Source organism: Buceros rhinoceros, unplaced genomic scaffold (genome assembly GCF_000710305.1).
Source record: "Buceros rhinoceros silvestris isolate BGI_N320 unplaced genomic scaffold, ASM71030v1 scaffold7557, whole genome shotgun sequence".
In the NCBI taxonomy this organism is placed as follows: Eukaryota; Metazoa; Chordata; class Aves; order Bucerotiformes; family Bucerotidae; genus Buceros; species Buceros rhinoceros.
The window spans coordinates 50568-72622 of NW_010422696.1; the positions used below are offsets into that span (position 1 = coordinate 50568).

The window sequence follows — 22055 nt, forward strand, 5'->3', positions numbered from 1 at the left end:
GGCCCACCTGCTCCTCTGTCTTTTGTCACATGCTCCACCATCTTTGGTCATCTGCCACCCGCGAATGACTTGCAGAGCTCTCCCAGGGCCAGGGGGATGCCTGTTTTATGGGTCTCAAGCGCACAAAGGTTTTAGTACACAGTTCATAAATCAGGAGACTTGATCCTGTCTGACCGGTTCCCTTTTCTGTATGTTTGATGATGTCTTATGCCATAAACACAGAAATGGCCAAAAGCACAGAAATGGCCAAAACCACACAAAGTTCAGGCTCATTTTCAAGTGTCCAATCTTCATTTTTTATGTAAAAAAAACCCCACAAACCATCCACACTGCAGAGGAAGCCAACACATGGTCTCCTAGTAGCACAAATCACCCCACTATAAGGCAAACAAAATTAGACACCTCTGTCTGGGAAAAAAATAAGCGACCAATTGCATGTTTCAGATAATTTTTATCTTTCTCTCTGTAAGTAAGCAAATAGTTTACAGTGCAAATTGATTTCCACAGAACAAGGATCAGACTCCAAACACCAAGAAACAAACAAAAAGGTTTCCAGAGAAACTCACAAAGAAACAAAGCAGAAAAGAGAGGACGGAAGAGATCATGAGAACCAGCAGATCCATGGGAGGGAAGAGGCAAGCACTCCAGCTGTGAGGTGCAAGTGCCATACAATCAGAGGCTGGCCCCACCAAAGCACATTCATAGACACAAGAGAGATTCCAAGTTAAACAGAGACCTCACCCTGTTTACATCAGAACAGAGACAAGCGTAATGCTAGAAGGCAAAGTGGGTTGGAGATGGGAGGCGGGTGGGGGAATAACCTCTCTCTATTTCACATATTTATTATCCTTCAGAAAACCATTCTGGTTTTACGTCAGCTTTTCTACTGGCCTAGGACTCTAGTCCCCATTCAGTGCCTGAAGGAGGAAACCACCTGGCCACAAGCCAGCAGGAGCAGCTGGCCTCGAGAAGCTCCTTCTCGAGGAGAGGTAGGACTCTAGTCCCCATTCAGTGCCTGAAGGAGGAAACCACCTGGCCACAAGCCAGCAGGAGCAGCTGCCCTCGAGCAGCTCTTTCTCGAGGAGAGGATGGGCTTGTTGCTATCAATCCAGCTTCAAAACTTAAGCAAGGGTTACAAGAAACAGAAGTGCATGCCATACCTGTCCCCTTACTTTAACGTGCGAGACCAGTTTCCACAGAGTGATCTCACTGGTTCTAAGCTGTGGCAAACAGCTCATAGCCAGTGATGCTCCCAAGAGCCTGAATACCAGAGCACCAAGGACTAAGAGATCTGGCGGAGAGGGAAAGATCTCAGTCCACGACAGAACCCCTCACATTTCATTGTCTAAAGACCACCCATGACTCAAACCGCAGGATGTCTCCACCTACCAATGTGCAACCACATGCTGCTGACCCAAGCCGGCAACAGCAGGTCTCCCCAGTTCTAATTCTGGTTTCCCGGAGTTGGCATCCTTGGGACTCAATACATTCAAGATCTGATAAAATGCCCTGAAGACTGAACTTTGCCTCAGCACTCTCCACTCCCGACTGACATGCTTTTCCTCCTACAACTTCCAAATTCCTCCTACAACTTCCCTGAGTGCCTCCCTCAATCCCTGCCTTAGTAGTGTGCAAAAGACCCTTCCGCTCCCTGCACTGCATCAGCCTGCCAAGGCAAACATGGAAGGATACGGTTCCTTTCAAACCCAGGTGATACTGTCCTTCCAGTCAACGGGAGAAGGCTAAAAGAGCTTAACAGCCGCGTCTCTTCCTCTCACTCTCACTGAGCCAGTCCCTTTCTCTCTGTGTGTTCACATGGACTAAGAAGGGCTTTCCAAAGCAAGACACACTCCGTTGCAACAGCCCACTGTGTAGGACAGGCTGCTGGGCCTGAAAGCCAAGAAAACACTTCTCACACCACACCCAAGCACCAGCTACTACAAAACTTCTTAAGCAGCTGTCCAGGAAAGCAGAGAGGATCACAACTGAAACACAGACGTTTTCCTTCAGCAACTTCTCCTTTCATTTGGATGGGAAAGGTTTCCCTACCAACAAGCAGCTGAGACACCAGGGAGACACCTGCAGCCAGAAGGGATGTCCCAGAACCTTTTGGAGCCACATGAAAGCAACTGCAATTTCCAAATCCCGTCTCCTGCAGGAATAGCAGCTTCTCCCCTGCACCAGATTTCCAACTAGCCTTTTTCAATTAATGCTGAGTCTGACCAGGGCAAGGACAGGGTCAGATTGATTTCCAAACCACATCCGGGAGCAAAAGAGCAACAGAAGAGCTAAGAACAGTTTGATTTCTAGTGCAACCACAACAATGGACAACCCCTTAGACATCTTTCACTCAAGCTTCATGGTGAAGGGTGAGGGAAGAGAAGTGAGCTGGGGGAAGGGATGTCCAAGCAGGTCCCAATTAAAGCTTTAAATGACAGGGAGGTAAATGAAGTGATTGTCCTTTTGGTCTCTCAGCTGGATGTGAAATGCAGGAAGAGCTGTGATGAAGCAGCACACAGCAGTCCTTAGATCCAGTGTATTTCTCTTAGCAGAGGTAAGTGCTTTCTTAGACCCGTTGAATTTCAAACAGCTTCACATCTGTGTCATACCAGATAGGGGGATCCACATTCCTGAGAGAGAAAGACAAGAGCCACTTTACTCTCTGTGGCCAGGCACGTGGAAATCAAATCACAGCCAAAATTCCAGGCACTGGCTGCACAGAATGCCTCCAACTTCGCACAAGAGGAAATCACTGGCTGAGAGACTGTCATCCCTTTCAGGGACACTGCATCTTCAACACCCCACAAAGCCAGAGCTCTGCAGGAAATGTCTGCACCATCCCCTCTAGGCAGCTTCTCTACTCCCTACTGCTGCCAGCTCCCAAATAAGCAGCACTCCCAGGCTCAAAGAGTTTTGGAGCAGCTGATTGACCCTAGTCTCTTCCCAGGAAACAACATATTTCTACCCTGTAAACATGAGACAATCCAAAGCTGGCCAAGTGCATGCAATTTTCTCTACAGACCCCTTAAAAGTTAAGAGTGTATCCAGCTGGTTTACCTCAAATAAATAACTCCCCACATGTACGTCCGGAACCACATGGCAGTGCCCGAGTTAGCCTGGTACTTCCGAATGAGGATGGGGTGAGGCACTGGTAGCAGCCCCACCAGTGTGCCATGCTGCAAGAACTTGAGGATCTCTGACTCATCAGTGAGACCCCTGCAAAAAGACAGATCAGGAGCATCCTTAGCACGACCCATAGACACCCCCAACAGTGCTGCACCCAAAGTATCAGTCTAAAGAAACTCGGAGCCAGTGACCATGACCGCCAAAAACACACACTGTCTCTGCTGTAAAGAAGAGTTGAGAAGGGATCAAACAAGAACCCTGGCAAGCAAAACAACATCTCCTCTGCTGAGACCATGATGCTTTCGATTATCCTTCACGAGGTTTCCCCAAGGCCCTCAAAATTCAGACTCTGTCAGCTCTTTACACACTGCACAGTCCTTTCTCTCCACAAATGTACTTACTTGTCAATGCAGATCTTCTCCACCTGAGGGACCAGCACCTGCAAGAGCCGCATGATTGTCTGCAGGGGAAGCTTTGACTTCCAAGACATCACCTGTGAAAAGAGAGAGATCAGGAACAGATCAGGGAAATGAGTGAGGAAATGCTCCTTGGGGGAGTCTCTGCTGGCAGGGGAAGAGGGTGGGGGTGTGGCATTTCTGCCACAAATCTTTTCCTCATTATTTATGTCTTCTGTCCAGATTCCCTTACCCAGTCAGGAGTTGGGGTCCACTGTCCACTGGCGGATGCACTAGACAGACGCCTTCGATCCCGTCGGGGATGTGATGCCTCCTATCAATAAATATAACAAACAAATAAAAGCAAATCACACTTAAGAACAAGAAATTAAACCCTTTTTTTTGCTGACTCTCCCTGCCCCAGCTTCTCCAGCACACTCTGGGAAAGACAGCTCAGCCTGTGCCTCGAACAGATCAAACCCACCAGACCTTCATTCACCAAAGCCATTTCTTTGACCCAGCAAGCAGCAATATTGATGGGACCCTGCGGCAAGTTCACAACTCCAGTCACCACTGCTGACACTCTGTTAGAACAATCCACAGCAGGAGAGTTAAAACGGGACTGATGAAAGACTGTTCAGGTGAAGTTTGTTCTTTGAGCACAGAGATTAAAGAGCTGAAGGCCACAGCTTTTCAGACCTCTGTCTACTGAGTATCTCTGGGGTTTTTGGTACCCATCCTGGAAAATCTTAAAAGAGCACTTTTCTAAGAGTGGGCTCTCAGCAACCTCTGCCTAACAACCCCGCTCTTTAGGAATGCTACACTCATACCCCTAAAACTCGAACACCATCACTAGTCACTTCTTGGAAAGCTCTGGTCAAAAGTCCAAGACCCAATTTGCTCTTATTGTTATTGCCATCACGCTGTTTCCATTTCTCTTGTACAGAACAGATTACTCACACCCTGGCTTTCCTCATTCAGGGTGGGAAGGAAGGAAATAACCATTTAAAGGCTCTATCAATCTCTGCCCAAGGTAAAAATGAAGAGGCTTTTTCCTTTTGCAGTGCACCCTGATCATTCATTACCACTGACATTCGTTAGCTCTACAGGCTAGAGCTGACTTCTACAAAACAAATGGGAACAGCACTTCCTACCAACAGCCATCCTGCACCTCCACGTGGACTCAGTCACACGTTGCCTCCACAACCAGAACCAGCAGGCTTGGGACAGAGCTGAGCTGCGTCCGCTGGAAGCGGACAGTGCTGTACAGGCCCTTTTCTGACCAGGGAACACCTCAAGCCAGCTGCTGGACAAGGAGTAATGACCCAGGATTATGCTTCATGGGCTTCTGGAAGAAGAAAACCTTTCTTCCGTAAGTTTGTGGCCAAGATCTCACTTAATGACGACATAATTAACTGAGTGCTTAAGACATTTTGCTAACCGTGGGCCTTTATCTGGTACGGGAGAAGTAAAACTGGTCCTGGGATATTCAGTTCATTCCAGTTTATTCAACAGCAACAGTATTTTGCAATACTTGCAGCTACAACTTTTATCATCCAGCCCGTTCAGCTTCAGTGCCGTGTCCTCATCAAGCTTCTAAAATTAAAATTCATAAAAGCATAAAACTCTCAGATTTCCTTCAGAAGATGCCCCCTCCTCCTCTTTCCTGCTCGCTTTCCCACAGCCCTTGCCCCCTCACAGCTGCCCTCCACATGCCGGCAGCCAGTTGACACCTTTAGGAGAGGTAAGATGGAATGACACTGAAGTATGAGGCTCTTGAAAGTTTCACAAGACAATTTGGAAATGGTTATGACTGATAAGGGAAGAACGTTACAACAGATAAAAGAAGGAAATTAAATCGGTCATAAGGGTGTGCATCCTAAAATTTTTCCAGTATTTCTTACTAATTTATCTTAACTCAGTAAGATGGAATCAGGTTGCAGCACAGAAAGACGACAATGTTTAGAGAGTCTGCAACACCACGGTTTCTGGAGACAGGAGCGTGCTACCCGAAGCAGCATGCAACAGCAGTGACAATACTCCCACAGCATATCTCACACCTGCTTTCCTGCCCTTCACCGCCTGCCTGCTTTTGGGCCCCCACCCCACAAACATTGACACACACTGTTGCTGGAGCCAGGTGGGGCAGCTAATGGGCAACTGTCTGTCGGAGACCAAAGGCCCACGTGTGCACACACAAGCAGAACAAGCGAGAGGATCAGGACATTAGGGTAGAATAAAGGAGTCTTTGGCCTGCTCTGCTAGACTATGATGCCTTTTCAAACATCCCCCATTTGGGCCCTGATTCTGCAGGACTGTCTCAGCCAAAAGCATGTCGAGAACAAAACAGACGGAACAATTCTTGTAGTACCACCACGGTCCACAGCAGCCCATCATAAAACACATCATCCCATCCATTCACCACATCTTGTCCAGTTTGCACCACACCTGCTAAAGCACCTGGTCGGTTTGGCCATTCCAGAGAAAACCAAGAGAGGAAAAGCTGGGAAAGTGATGCCCTGTCAGGGGGCAGCCAGGCCTCCCTGTGCAATATTCCCACTGCAAGGAAATGGCTCAGTGGACAGACAGCGAATGCTCAGGCAGAGAGTGAGGCAGCACAAGGTGTATAAACGTGGCCTTGCTGCAGGAGGAGAGGACAAGCAGGACAGCCCTCACAACACTTCCTACAGGACAGTCTGGACTGGCTTGCAGAGTTAACAGAGAGCAATAAACAACTCCTGAAATTGGAAGCTTGCTGTTTTATAGCTCTTAATGGAGAAACCTAGCAATTGCCAGAAGGCTGACACTGCCACCAGAGCCTAGGAGGCCAGGGCAGCCTTGATTCACAGACCACAAGGCTTCTGTCTTGTCTAAATAGCCAAGCAGCCACCACTCAGCAGGGCAGCAGCTCAGCCAAGACCTCCTGGGAACAGATAGTTCACAACACCAGCCAGTCAGAAGATTTTGGCAGCGCTCTCCACCCCAGAAACGAGAGGAAAGAGAAGCGGCAGTCAGAACCTGAGCTGAAAGCCTCTGGATCAGGAATACACCCCTGGGCAATTCCATGCTTGCTGCTCTCTCAGAAGTTTTCAAGATGGAGAAAGCCCATTTTTCTTGTGTCACTCACACAAACATGAAACACCTGAGAGGAGGCAACAGTACTTCTGAACCACGGTGTTTTCCAGCACAGTGAACATGTACACACTGTCTCTAATGTGATGGTTTTCTTCAGTGGGTCAACCAGACCTCTCTGCTGAGTCCCCCATTTTAGTTCATTTCACAACCCAGACCTTCCCTCTGCACTGGTGTCTGGCCTTACCCCACTCCAGGGCTCCCCATCACTCACAGCTGAGGGAGCGTTACCCTCTGGAGGAGGCTGGGAAGACTCAGGCTCAAGTGAACGCATGGTCCCATCCTCTGATACCTGTGACTTCTCCGTGAGCTTGTCAATTCCTGCGTTTGAAAAAGAAAAAGCTCAGAAACAAGTGAATTGAATACACTTAAAAGCAGGATGTTCTTTTCCACCCTATCATGCAGCCACCCTGTGCATCTGTTGGCATCTGAAACATTCTCCTTTTGACAGGAGAAGCAAGATCTAGCCTTGATTTCAGCAGCCCACAGGAGCTCATCTGTCTCTAGGAGAGTGCTCCCTGCTGTAAGAGGAACTCGGGTTCTCATGGATATGGTTAAACTGAGGCACAAGGTGAGGATTACTGGCCACACGGACAGCAAGCGTGAGAGGAGAGAAACTTGAGACAGTTTACTTTGACTCGTTTGTGATCAGCTTGGGCAAACTGACCTGAAAATCAGACTGAAAGGCAGTAAGTCATTCACAGATGTAAACTGTTAATCTCTCCCACGCCCAGTGAAAGGGTGAGTCGACATCATATCTCACAGAGAAAACAAACCTCTCTCCTGTTACAAAGGTAAACTAAAACCGACCTGGAGTAGCCACCAAACTTGTCTTCAGCGTCCCCGGTTCAGCTGGGGCAGCAGGACGCGACCCTTCCATGGAGACCCCATCCTGAGAGTTGGTGCGAGAAATAGGCTCAGGAGTTTTCTTCTTGCGCTGGAGCCCTTTCTGGATGGACTGCGAGTCCGTGGGTAAGTTGGCCAGCTGGTGAAACACATTCCGCTTGCGGATAACAGCATAGACCAAATTTGAGTTCCCTGGGAATCACAGGAACAAAATGAGCAGAGAAGTAAGACTCAAAGAGCTCTGCCAATACGGCACAGCTCACGGTGACCCACAAGCTCAGAGAACTGCACTTCCACCCACAGAGGCAATGGCACGAGGAAGAAAGAGCAGAGCTTGATAACCTCTTATCCTTTTCAAAGCAGTACAGGAAATTCAGCAAAATCCTCCCTAGGCTGGAAGGCTGACAAGAAGTGGCTTAGAAAGTGATATTCAATCAACCCAGACGGAAAAGAACAATTTAAACCACATACTAGTGCCTATATTTCTCCATCTTCAAAAGAGCTGACAAAACAAATAGGGACATTCCATTGGAGGAGAAACAGGCTTGAAATGGCAAAGCTAAAAGGCCAGAATTCTTACTGTCTGCAAGATGGCAGAGAACAGAATGAATCCAGCCCCTGGACTGAAACACAAATCACAGCCACAAAGCCTGGTTTTGGCTCTGGCAACCACCACTTGCAAGATTTCCACTTGGGAAGCAGAATGGTTGTTTTTGATTCACAGTTTTAAAGCAAAGCATTAAGTTTTGAGCAGGTGAAGGGAGCTCACTCTAATATTTCCTTGAGGTAAAAGACCGTCATGTTTTTAAGAGGGAAAGCACAAGGCATTTCCTGGAAAGGTAGCAAGTGCGAGAACTTTGTTTGGACAGGCCTCTTCAGTCTTCAGCTCCAGTGACCTGCCAGAGCAGGTTTTAAATGTTTAAGTAGATGGAAGTTGTTTTGTCCCCTCACCTGCTGAGCAACACGAGCAGTTTCACACCAGACAGTTGTCAGTCTCTTACCATCAAACTGGTACTGAATGATGTTGTTGAAAACTTCCAGCAAGAAGAAAACGAGATGGTGGTTCTGGACAGAGGAGAACAGGAACCAAGTGGTGGAAAAAGCCTCCAGGAGATGCAGCAACTTGTTAGCAGCCACCATGGAGAGAGACTTCAGGTATGGAGACACTGTGGAAGGCAAACAAATAAAAACTGGAGAAAGAACCAAGGTGTATTTATTCACATAAATACATTGCTAAAAATGTTGCTCTTACCACCTTCCCACCCTGCACTTCTGGAAAAGCCCCAAGGAACAGCTGAGCCCAAGGGGATTCCACAGAACCCTTTCCAACTATAAAAGAAGTGAAAGAGATATTGCCTAGTAAAAGCAGGTATTTCTGCTTCTAGAGGGTCTTGTGTAGTTTTACACTAGCAATGTCATCTCTGGTGCCTCTGGAAAAGCTTACACAACTGGAGCCTTACAGTCACTGAGCCCATGGAAAGCCACTGCCACCGTGTGGAGGTGACACTCTCTGCTGGAAAGGGATAGCACTGCCAACCACTCTCAGCATTTTCCTTCTGGCAAACACCCTTCTGCCACCCCAGAGGGGCTCCAGGGGCTCTGCTGTCCCTCCCTCTGCCCCATCTGACTGAGCTACGCAACAACCCTGTGGGCAGCTCTGATCTGCAGCTGGCACCCCAGCACGGGCAAGAAGGGACCAGTTTCCAGCAGCAGTCACTGACACTGGTTGGTGTTAGGGGGCGCACAGGTAGGAGTGCACAGAGAGGGGACTGACAGCAGCCAGAGCTGTCCCCACTGGGTTGTGGGTTCACACTGATGCTTACCATTCACAACGATGGTGAGCAGGCAGTCAAAGAGGGGCTGCAGTCGTTGATGCCCGCTGGTTATGATCTTGTGAAAGACCTAGGGTAAGGAAGGAATTCTTGAGCAAGTTCTTGAGCTTGAGGTGAAAGCATCCTCTCAACCAAAACCACTGCCACCCCCACACTAATCGCTTCCTGACACCACTCCTCCCAAGGCAGGGCCCTGCACACTCCACAATTATGCAGGTGGGGAAGGCTGCTCTCACTGCAGCCTTGTGCTCCAGAAGTGCAAGCTTTCATTTACAAAGAATCCTGTGGGGACACGATTAGGGTTCTACGACACTGCAAACAGAAACTGACTGTGAGCTATTCCAAAATACACAGCCAGCCCAAGACAAAAACAAACCTCCAGAAATAGGAAGCATATTCACCTCCAGTGGATTTTGACTTGAACTCTGATGATAGATGCTTGAAATGCCATAGAACTAATAATTTCACAATTGATTTTAGTGAAAACTTCTAACTCAAATGTTTGTCCTACTTCCTAACTACACCCTCACCCATGGAAAGATTCAGCTGCCTCACATCCAGTTCAGACATTCCCAATCTAGCTGACATGCCTGCAGAGAAGACCTGCAGCATAACAAAAATACTGAGATGATGTAAAATTACTGGAATGTAATAGCAAAACACACAGCATCAGGAACAGTTCTGGTGGGCAAGTTTTCTTCCTACTCGTTCTAACGGGAATCTCCTTTTGGAAGTTTATCAGAAGCTGCAGAGAGATTCTTCTCCAGCAAACGAGCACTAATTTGACAGGAGGGTAACCTGAGACAAAACGCACAGCTCTTTGAAGGCAGTGTTGTGGCCCTCAGCACTACAGACCACAGCTGCAGGGGTGACTTGGTACCACTGGTGTTCCCGTTCTGACAAGACTGCTCCACACAACTCTGGTTACTTGGGACAGAGCCAGCAATGCGGTCAGATCTCCTGTCTTCCCCACCTGCAATCACGCCCGGTAGAGACCATACACCCACCCCACTCGTGCCTGTCCCAAAGTCCTTCAGACACCAGGCCGGCGCCACCTGGGATCCTGTTCTTTGGGATCGTCTCACGCGTATGCACCCTGCCAGACCCATCACCTCAGGTTAACAATCCCATACTCTTTCTAGCTACTCAGTGGGTTGACAATCCAGGAAGGATGAGTATATTGAAGGAGGAAGGAGGACAATTACTCGTGGAGGTATGAAACAGGAGTTAAGAGGGACAGATAAGAGCTGCCGGAGCTGTACTCACTATGATGAGCAGATCTGCATGCGTCCCTGTGAAGACAGGGATGTCCATAGGCACTCGTACAGAATACGGCTTGTTCAGTCGAACTCCAAAGTTACGCTCCCCACTGAGAAGCAGGAGGATAAAAACCCCAATGTGCATCAAGCCCACTCGCGCTGCAGAAAAAAAAAAACGAAACAAAAACCCACACATGGCAGTGAGACCAATGGACCCCTGAAGACGGAAGGGCAGTGAAGGGAGAGGGGAGACACTATGGGTCTGAAAGAAAAACTTGCACAGACCAGACCATCCTGATAAGGGACATCCCACACAGAGCTCCCTCCACTGCCAGTACCAGTGTCCTCCCCAAGTGCATCTATGGGGCCAGTACAGTGTTAAGTCTTGGACAGATCATGCTTTACTTCGGTATGTTCTTGATGTAAAACCATCACTGTAGTAGGAGAGATCTAACTACTCTCCACTGCCCAGCGATGGAGTTATACCTGATTTACACTCAGGGCTCATTTCTCCCTCTTCATGGGATGAGGGACAGAGTTTTTGACATAAGGACTCAAGATGAGTTAACACATGCCAAGGGTCTGTTCTCCTTGTGTTGTGCTACAGAAATGTCCTGCTTCTAGCCCGTTAAAACATTAACACCCAGCTAACTGAACCCCTCCACTCCATGCCTGCAGAAGGCCAGGAACACACACTCGAGATGCTATCGCCTATCAGTGGTAAGGAGGAAGCATCTTAAAAACGTTCTAGCTCAACTGTCAAGCACAGATCATCTCAAACGCAGAAAATAACCAACTTACACTGGTCTGCTCTGGCATCATTGAGAAAATACAAGATTGGGACAAGAATGTCCAAAACATCGCTGCTCTTCAGCACAAAGAAGAGGAATTTCTGAAAGAAAGGGGGGGATTTCAGACACTCAAAAGCACATTCAGTTTTCTACACCACCCACAGGACTCAGGCCAAGTAGCCTGATTAGTCTCCCAAGAACATGAGAAAGGCTGGTGTGTGCACCAGCTCTTCACTACCAGTGTTATTTGTGGAGTTACTATAATACCTGCTCCAGCATTTGCCTCCAGCACCCACCCTCAGGAGCTACAGCCTCTCGCACAAGCTCTCCCTGGAGCCAGATACCCCCAGCCCACCCAGCAGGGAGTAGTGCTGCTGACCAGAGAATCAGGCTCACTGCTAACCCTGATGTTAACCTGAACCCACCCACAACCCTTCACCAGGGCTTGGTCCAGCTGGAGCCGCACAAGGCTCTGGGCAACAGGCAAGGTAGGACAAAGCTCAGCGGGAAGCAGATCCACACCTTGTTGAAGTCACAGAGTTTCCAGAAGAGGACGAGGAGTTCCTGATGGAATTGGATCTTCTTGGCAGAGTTTGGCAGGTAGGTCTGGACCAGCGGGTTTGATAACAAGCGGGCCACTCCTTTCAGGATGAACTGGAAGTCCTGCCGACAGACCAGAAAAGAGACTGTGGTGGGCCCAGGGCTAATGCAATCAGCATGAAATCAGCCAGGAGATAGTTCAGGACAGGAGCACGTTACCTCCTCTCGGTGTATTCTTGAGAGGTAATTCACAAACAGATTGTCTGGTCCAGGAGGCTGCATTCAAAGAAAATGAGGGAAATGCTTACTGGAAACCAAGTTTACTCAAGGAGTCAAAATATAGCCACTGGCTCTGAGGACTAATGTCTCTCATTTCAGCTTTCTTCTCTGCATGATCCAGTTTTAAATGCGAGGAGACAGAGCACCTCAGAGAACGGCAAAGTCAGGGGCTTCTCACTTCCCCTGATTCAAGTCAGTGACCAAAACCCAGTGGTCGGGCATGTAGAGCTGTTTAATGACCTACAGGAAAGAAGCAGGACTGGACTGGACCAGAGGTAACAGACTGCAGGGATAGAACTGATGCTGGGCCCTGCAGGGCAACATCCAATGCAAGAGGACCACAGAGAGTTCAGGAGAGCAGCAAGTACAGATCCCAGCATCACTCACATCCACATCATCCATGGCCGTGCCAGTGGTTGTGCCATCCACAGTGGGACTTGAACTGGTAGAGCTGTCATAGTCCAAAGTGACAATCAGCACCTGGGCTGCCTCCTCCACCAGCGGCTCGCGGTAATCAGAGAAGAGCAGGTGGTTGTAAGGAATCCCATAACCCACCGGGTCGTAGGCACAGACGACATTCAGGAGCGAGGTGAAGAGTGGGAGAGCATGTCTGGGAAGGAGAAAGCATGCTCAGAAGGCAGACGCAGGAAGCAAAAGGTGCTGCCTTGGGGAGGAAAAGACATTTCTCTCTCCAAGTGTTTGGAGTCAACACAAAACACAGTCGTCTTCTCTAATCTATGGCAGTGGGCCATGACTTAGCAGCCCAGAGACAAGAGCTGTCACTCCAGCTCCCAGCTGGTCTCCTGGACCATAGCTGAGAGAGAAAGGGAAGTGAAAAGGGCCATATGCCCTTCCAGGGAATCCTGTGAAGCACATGAGAAAGGGGACAGGACCGCAAAGCTCTCTAGACTCCGGAAAGACAAAACTGTCTGCCTCAGCCAGGCCTCTGCTCCCTCTCTCAGACAAGCAATTGCCACCCGAGGAGCTCCAAGTCCCCGAGGAGACAATGTCACTAGAGGGCAGCATTCATCTGCCACCAGCACCACAAACGGTAGAGCCACGCCACCACCCCCACCAGGAAAAAGGGTCCACAGCAGGGGACAGGATCTGCCATTTCCCACAGGACAGGGATCAGTCCTGCATCAAACGCCAGCGAGCAGCGTGCTCAGTCTCTCCTTTCGCTGCTGAGGAACAATGCTCACTAGGCAGACATGCTAATGGGGCATACGTAAGACAGGGACAAGGAAAAATGTCAACAGCCTCTAGATGTTGGAGGTAGCAAGCCCTATGATGCCCCATTACCACCTTCACCTCACCTGTTCTCTGTAGAGCAGAAGAACTGCACCCAGGGGTTGGCGTTGCTGCTGTCTGAGGACGGAGGCAGATACATGGCCTCAGAGAAACAGGTCAGCAGCAGCTTAAGCAGCTCTGTCCTGAAAGAAGAGAAAGAGAAGCCAAGAAGCCAGAAGCAGGCACTGCGCTCAGAAGGCACAATCACTTACCACACACACCACCACATAAGGAAGGCTCAGTCCCATCTAGAAAGTTCTCCCCACAGAGGGGGCCCATTTCATTTCATAAGCAGTACTGCTGTCACTGGCACGAAGCTCAGCAGAACTGCTGCCTTATGGCAAAGAAATTCAGTACACAGCTCCCAGGCATCTTCAAAGCAGCAACACTTTCCCGTTGCAGACACTCTTGACTCCCATATCATACTACAAAAAGCTATTCATAAGACCAGCTGTTTTTTTTTTTTTCCTGTGTTGCCCATCTTGTTAGCTCAGCAAGGAGCAAGCAGGAAGCCCCTTGAGAATCACAGATACCCGAGGAGGCCAGGAGAGCCCACTTCCCCCGATCCCCTTCTCCTGAGCCCAGCTTCTTCCTACTCTGCCTTTGCAGACCCGCTTACCTATTCAAGTCATGGATGTAGTTAGGCTGTGGAGAATGAGCAAAGCCCACTCCTGCCTCCCAGATGTACTCACAGCTGTCGATGGAGTGGATATCTTCTGCGGTGTCCTGTGGGGAGGAACCAGAGCTTGGACCTCAGACGGCAAGAGCGAGTTGATAGTGCTAGTAGTGTCCAAGGCAGTTCAGCCGCTCTCTTTAGCAACAGCAAAGAAACCAGCAGAGAAGCACCCAAACGCTCAGACTGTACCTACCAGCCCCACCCAGGGCACCCCTGACAGAGGGTCTCTCTTCTTCAACAGGTCCTGAGCACCATGAAGAACGAGGCCCGTCCTCCAGCACACTAAGGTGCAGTGCTAGCGACCTCACTGTTCTCATTCCTGGATGCACCACCATCTCCTTGCCTTTCCTCCACACCTCACAAAACACAGCCTGGGTCAGGGTTTTCCTTGGCAAATCAAGAGCATCAAGCAGGGGTTCAGTCCTGCTCAACACCTCGAGTCTAGCTCAGGGCATGTTATGTTGAGTTTGCCCATATAATGGCAGCTTGCCATGGCTGCACCCCAGAGGCAGCAAATTAACCCACCTTTATAATAAAAGAGGATATGGCTGGGACTTGTTTTTCAGAGAATAAAGCAAGAAGATGACCACAAATAATGTTGTTTCTCCTAGTTAGAACCCTCCCAGTCCCTTGACAGCGGCTGGCCTGACTCCCAAACTCTTGCTTTGCAACCTGAGGAGATGAACCACAGCAGTTTAACCTTCTTTGTTATGGTTGGTCAGGTCAGGGTTGAAGCAGCTTTGCAGGGACAAGCAGCCATTGAAAACCACCTGTCAACCCTCCAGGAATGACCAGGAGCAAGGGCAGAGATGGGTATATTTGCATCAAGTGCACTTGGCACGCTTCAGCTGTCTCTCTTCTGAGGTTTAATTAAGCAAATTCTACTGTCTGCCATTTTTCCTCCCTGCACTTAGGGAAAGCAGTTGAGAGGACTGTTTCCAACTGCTCTGGATTCCCACTGCATAACCTCCCTTCCTTCCTCACTCCCACAAGGGCACTGGTCTCAGGACAGCAGGGCTTGAGGGTAGCCAGGACGCACTTAGCATCCAACCACAACTCCCACAAAACCAGCATGTTGACAGTGGCTACTGCTGACATGAAAGCAACTGCAGCTTCCTCCACAGTCTGGGCTTCTCCTGCCTTGCTACATGCTTCCTACAGACAGGCTGGTGCTCACCTGCTGTCAAGTTTCTCACCAAGCTCCTCAGAACAACTCTTGCTGAGAATGGAGTGCCCAAGACCTCCCTCCACAACCAAATCTCGAACATCTCATGGAAAGATGTGCAATTGCATCCACAAACCTGCTTCTACCAGGTGTGACTAAGCAGGAGGAGACAGCATGTTACTAGCCATCATCATAGCAGTTCCCCAGGCCTAAAAAAGCAGGTCCTGCTGTCTCAAAAGAGCTCAGCCTTTGCAACTGACAAAACACAGAGATGCAGGCACTGTGCATAAGAGCCATAATTCCAGGGAGACTTCAGTAGGAAGGCAAACAGCAAAAGAGCAGGGGTCAGTCCTGGGTCGCCTTTGCCCCTTCCCTCCCAGTTCTTACTCTTCCCCTTTTCTCAGTTCTGCCTCAGCACCTGCGATCAGGCAAACAGCTGCTTCCTGCCCTGGACTGCACCGAACCGATAGTGAAAGGAACAAGGTGCTAAAGGTCTCTGCTCCACTGGCACCAAGAGCTGTTGTTTGCCGGCACAGCCTCTTCCTGAGCAGCGAGCTGCAGTGTGGGTAGGTGCCAGCCACTCCAGCTGAGATTCACCCCGCTGCCTCAGAACATCCGTGTTAGAAGGCACAAACACCACACAGTGAACCCAAAGTGTTGATCAATATTAGCCACTCTGGGTTCAAGCTCAACAACTCTGTTTTTTCCTCCCTGCAGGTTTGCAGGAAGCTGCTGGGTTTTTCCAGGATTTCCCCCCACCATGCAGCTAATCTACCTCTATGCAGGTAATTGAGTGATTCAGCTCACCACCGTGCTCCTCCGGTGGCTCTGCACAGTGAAATCAGGGCAGAAGAGTAGATCTGCAACAGCAAGGAGCAACGACTCGGCCAGCGGCCGGGCATTCTCATCGTCTTCATCCCCCTAAAATGAGAAATGAAGAAGAGCATTGTCAGCTCAGGGTCAAAGAGCAGACAGTAATACCAGTATAACTCAGCAAAAGATACAATTCCCAAGAACACACAGGGAGGCAAGAAGTTGAAAAGAACAAGTGGGAGAAACACACAAAACCCAGCCAGTGCGGGAAAGAAATTTCCCGCTGGAAGATGATGACTAAAGAGGAACAAGCTCTTTAATGACACCAAACTGAGCAGACAAAGGCCTAGAGATGCTGAGGAACCAGAAGGGTAGCGCCTGACCTTGTCACACGGAGATGCTTGACTTACTGAAGACAAAAGAAAAGGTAACCATTTCCAGAGAAGAGGGTGTTACAGTCATGGAGGGTGATTTGGATGGCGCATGGAAGCAGCAATAGGAAGCCAGTCAGCTGCAATAAGATGTAAAACCTCCCAAAGTCCTGTATGGGCTGCCCAGAACTGGAGATCACAGAACTGCAGAGGCTGCGGACACCATGCAAGGGGCCCCCTCAGCTTTCCATGGCAGAGCAAGCTTGACAGCAGAGGCGATTTTGCCATCTCCAGCAATCACTCGAATCACGCATGGCTACTCCTCTGCAGCCGTTGTCACGGGAAACCTTGCCAGATCCTGCCTGTCAAAGAGCATCCTGGATGGGAGCCTTCCCCATGACACACTGGAGCTGCAGGGAAAGGCGGGCAGCAGGACTGGCAGGAGCTTATCTGTCTCGGCCAGGCCTCTGACAGCCTGTGCACGACACACGGCTCTTAAATCACAGCAGGCAGCTAATGGAGATAATGTGTGGCTCTGACATCTGCCTGGGTGACAGCAGGAAGGCTACGGTCAAACAGACCCCAGATGTGAGGACAGGCCTAGGGAGGATGGACGGACCAGCACAGCGAAGACGCTTTTACTTGAATTCACAATCAGAGATGAAATGACAGGCATTAGGGTACAAAGGGATTATTTTTTTCCAAGAATGATCTTTGCTAACATCGCCACGGCTGTCAGAAAAAGTCCCTGCAGGCTCTGGGTACCACCACATCCAAAATGGGTAACACACAACAAACCAATAGATCTGTACACACCACAGGCTCCCTTACAGGGGGGAGGCACCCATGCTCCAGGAGCTCTGCCACCCATCACAGCACCATGAAGCAGGTGAAGGGGAATCACAGAAATATTTACTAATGGCCCAGGCACACCATCACCTTCCCCTTCAGTTCCCAGGGAGAAATCAGCCTTCAGACAACAAAGCTGTTGCCCCTAGATTAGACATGGCCCCAGCTTCCCTAACATCTCAGGGCTTTATTTGAGATCCCCTGCCAGGCAGCTCAGCCAGCCTTACCGCTGCTTCTGCACATGATGAAGGGATGGAGCACACTGAACCACAACAGCTCCACTGACATTCCAGAGGCACATTACAGCAGGAGCGTAACCCAGCACAAGTGCACCGGGCTGGATTGCCTCAGGGGTGACCCCACCGCTCTAAGGCTGAGAAACTCTCTCTTCCAGGTGCTGAACAAGGTGGAAAAGCAGTTGAAACAGCAGCCTGGCTGGATCAGAGCACCAGACACCCTGCGTGTTCCATCCCAAAACAAGCTCCTCCATCGTTAAGCCTCTCCAGAACTCCCCGGCCCCTGCAGGGATGAAAGGATGGACAACCACCACCCTCCCAATCACACAGATCACATAATACAGCAGGGCTAGCAAAGACTTCCCTTTCCACCACCCAGAACTTCCCCTCGAAGTGCCTCAGGCAAAACAGATCAGAGGTGACAGGCAGTGACAGCACAAGGTTTATACCGTGCTGACTGCTGCCAACCCTCCGTAACTGTCCCCAAAAACACCGCAGCACACTTCACGCTCAGGGGAAGCTGCACTTGCCAGCACAGCCACGCTGACCTGTGAATTCAGAACTCATAGAAGGGTGCTCCTCATGCACAGAACAGTGGCTGCTGGCGGGACAAGCAGGCAAACACGTATTCCTGGGCTAACTCAACTGTATTCTCAACACTAGTTCTATTTGCAGGAGATCCTAAAGCCCTTTCACCCTGTTTCTCTTGAGTAACACAGAAGAGCACTCTCGTGCCTGCTCTCTGGACAGAGAATTGCAGGGAGGTTCAGAGACTCCCCTGAGGTTATACACGTCACTGACAGAGCCAGAAACACCTAATTCTTTAACTCTTTAACCTCTCTTGCTCAGTTGTGGGCTTCACCTGCCAGGCTGGGCCCTGGTTAAAACTGTATCACTCAGCTCAGAAGTGGGATAGGGAGTCGTGATGTCAAGAGCTTCTGTACCACTGTTTGATTTAAACATGACATTGTAAAAATCAGAGGAAGCAGCACCGTATTTCAGTTTGACTTGAATCTTAAAACAACTTTAGTTAATGAAATAAGGTAGTTTTCGTTTAAGAAAGTCACATAGCCTTTAGTACCGCTCTCATGCTCATCTCAATTTACACCTTCAGTTACACCAGAGAGGCCTTCCTCACATACCAGTGCTCTCCCTCAGCTACATACCCAAGTGAAAAATTCAGATGATGCAGCTGTGCTAAACAAGCAGCTGAGGGCGAGAGGAAGAGCAGCAAGAATCAAAGAAAGGAAAAGACCTTAGAAGGTGCCACCTAATTTCTGACCAAATAGAAATAACCGGAATAAAATTGCTCCCAAAAGTATATAGGGCCTCCTCACTGCAGCCTCCCCTTCACCCTCCAGAAAGAATAAGTGCAAAGAGACAGACCCCTCCTCGGCCAGCCCCAGGGACAGTTGACCAGAAGAAACCTCTCCAGTCTGGGTCCTCAAAGATGTAAGGCAGGATACGGGTGAGGAGCCGGCAGCAGTTCAAGACGATTTGTCTCTCCTTCTCCGTGTGGCAGCCACTCTCTGCTCCCTGCACCAGCTTCTCCACAGCCTGAAGGAAACAAAACCAAGGCAAGACACAAGTTAGCCTGGACACAAGTTAGCAGGAGCTGGGCAGGTCTCTCCTGCTGGTGACACCCTCAACAGAGTTAGAAGTTGTTCTTGGAGCCCATTTTCTCTGAGTTCAGTGGTGCAGATGCTGTTACTGTTTGAAACACTGCAGAAATAGGGTTAATGATCTTAAACAGACCTTCTTGAATTTCTACCATCCCATTGCAAGAGACCTCACGCACCAGAGCTAATCCATGCAGCACACGTGTTGTGCCACGTGAGACAGCCAGCCACAGCTCCAGGAGGTTCCTCCCAGCACTGTTCCATCACAGCACACACTGCACAGAGCTGATCAGATTAATCAGCCGCAGCAAGTACACAAGATGCAGGCAGAACCAAGGCAGCAGCGCTGTGCTGCACCGTGTGAGGCTCTGGCAGGGGAAGGCTGCACAGACACACACCGAATCTGACAGACCTCTCCTGACTCAGGAGGTGGGAGCTAAGCTGCTGCCTGTGACTATTAAGTGACACTAAAGAGGACTGATGCTCTAGAAAGAGCTTTGGGCTGAGTCTCTGCAGTCCATCCAGTCACTGCTGAAGCTGCCAATGGAGACAGTCCCTGGCTTTTTCAGACCAGGGTGTGGATCCCAGCAACCACAGCCCCAGGAGGCAGCAGCAGTAGACAGAAAAAGGCAACTCCGTCCCCCAACAGCAGCACCCACTTGCTCTTACTCCTTGATCCAAAGGGGAAACAGAGGGAAAATGAAAGCCAGAACAGTCACCAAGGATTCACCTTGCTGCTTTTTAATTCATGAGGTCATGTGCCCCTGCTTATTTTCATAGCAGACTGTCTGGGTCGCTGACTCTGCCAGCCTGCGTCATTCCCTTAATGGGTATTTAAACGCTGCTTGTGTAGTCTCAGTCTGTCCATACACTACTCTCTGACTGAGCTTAGCTATTTTTTCAGGTCCATTTATGACTCTGTACAGTCTGAGTCTCCAGCCATGGGTGCAAATGACATTTCAGCTGTGCTGTTGTGCTCTCTACACATGCAGCAATGTTAAGTCCCATGGCACACTGTGCCTGGCACAGGTCAGGGCCCTCAGCCCAGCAAAAGCACTGCAGGAGCCTGCAGGCTCCTCTAACCCTGACATCCCGAGATCTAGAGCTCCTGGATAAACAGCCCTGCACTCACCAGATCTCCCAAAACATCTCCTTCCAGTAGGGAGAACAGCCCACACTTTAGCCTTGGTTTTGGGGGAAGAGGACACGGGGGGTCAGAGCGGTTATGTAGTCAGTACAGGGCTCCTCAGCTCTTCTCAATTCCCAAGCTGCTGATTGCCAGAAGCCAGGAGAGAGCACTAGGGAAGAACCATTTCAATTTTCCTCATTTTTGATTTCTTTCTCAAGTATCCACTACAGGCTATCCACTATCTGTCTGAGACACGATTCCCAGTCAGAGGTACCTTTGGTATGATTCAGTCAGTCTCATTCACATTTTGCACAGCAGGAAAGAAAAACAAGCTGGCAACAACTATTTAAACCTGGGAAAATGCCATTCCAAATGTTTCCAGCATTACCAATTCAAGGCCACTCTTCAGATGGCTCAGATTGGGAGTGTTATTAACACCTGCACTTTTCCAGGCAGAACAAGCCTCAGGCTGCTGCTTGACAATGGGCCAAACCTGCCAGGGTAGGAAACGTGAGTCAGTGTCCCCAGTGCCCCACACAAGGCTGGGGCAACGCCAGAAGCAGCATCAGGGATGTTCTGATGTCACAGCAGAAGGAAGAAAAGTCTTAAGGTCTCTCTCAAACTTCATCCAGGCACTTGCACAGTGATAATCTCTACATCCCTCTGGGACCTATTGGCTTGAGGTCAGACTGACGCACGGTGAGGAGCAATTAGATGCAGACAAGGATTCGGATGTACCAGCCTCGCCACAAATATGCAGCCTTGGTACAAAGTCCCCTAAGCAGGAACCAGTTTGTACAGCAGGCAAGACCCAAGAAAGGATAGTGAAACACAGGAAGGGGACAAGAGGAAAAAGACTCCAAAGTGAGCAAATGCCAGCTGTGGTCTGTGCCAAAGCAAGTGAGGAAGGGCTGAGAGTTACCATCAGGATGAGACACGGACAAGTAGGCACATCATGTTGTCCAAGGAAATAATACAGTACCTGCCTCCCCTCAGGAGCCACAGGGCTATTGATCCAGGGAGAGTCCCCTGCCAGCACAGCACCACGGAGTAAGACAGCAGCAACCTTACCTTATAACACAGAGTCGCCAAGTTTGAAGGAGATTCTTCTCTCACTGCTCGGATCTCTGCAGCTGGTACAAGGGCAAAGACATCCTGCACTGAAGTGGCTGTGTCTGCCCAGAACTGGTCCCAAAAGGCATCATCTGTCGCCTCCACAGGCTGCAGAGAGACAAACATGGTTACAAATGCAGAACTACCATTCTGTGAGCCCATATACCTGGCTTAGGTATGGGACCAGGCACAGAAGAGGTTCAATAAAACATACTGGCGCTGCTTTTGTACCTCAGCCTCTTTGTTGCCAGGGCTTTGGCCAATTTGATGTCCCAAACAGAGCATTCCCTGAGGAACAGGGGGAGCAGCAAGACATTTAGGTGACCGACTGCATCACACTGGGACTCTCCAAGTCTTTCTTGAAATCACAACACACAGGAGGCCTCCTGCTTGTCTGCAACCAAGGGTGGGTATTGCAAGATCTTCACCAACGCAGACGGGCCAGGCTGTCTTACGCGCTCTGTCACCTTCAGACGAAGCCAAGGGTGCCCTGAGCGTGCACTGGAATTACTTGACTTGTAACCAAAGTCTTGAGGAAGCAATTAGGGCCCAAACAGACCCACAGAACTGACAGACCCACCTCAAAGCACTCAT

At 49.7% G+C, this 22055-nt stretch overlaps 1 protein-coding gene across 1 annotated transcript; it reads right to left on the reverse strand.

Moving 5' to 3' along the window:
- Positions 1-1960: 1960 nt before the first annotated feature.
- Positions 1961-21569, reverse strand: HID1 (HID1 domain containing; the record flags this gene model as incomplete). The annotated part of the gene is made up of 18 exons (XM_010140137.1): positions 1961-2630; positions 3058-3216; positions 3528-3619; positions 3775-3855; positions 6841-6974; positions 7464-7691; positions 8501-8665; positions 9323-9401; positions 10598-10749; positions 11392-11482; positions 11904-12044; positions 12141-12197; positions 12588-12810; positions 13517-13633; positions 14110-14216; positions 16139-16252; positions 18987-19157; positions 21420-21569. Coding segments are annotated over 18 exons (2325 nt in total), but the record flags the coding sequence as incomplete, so codon positions are not given.
- Positions 21570-22055: the final 486 nt, after the last annotated feature.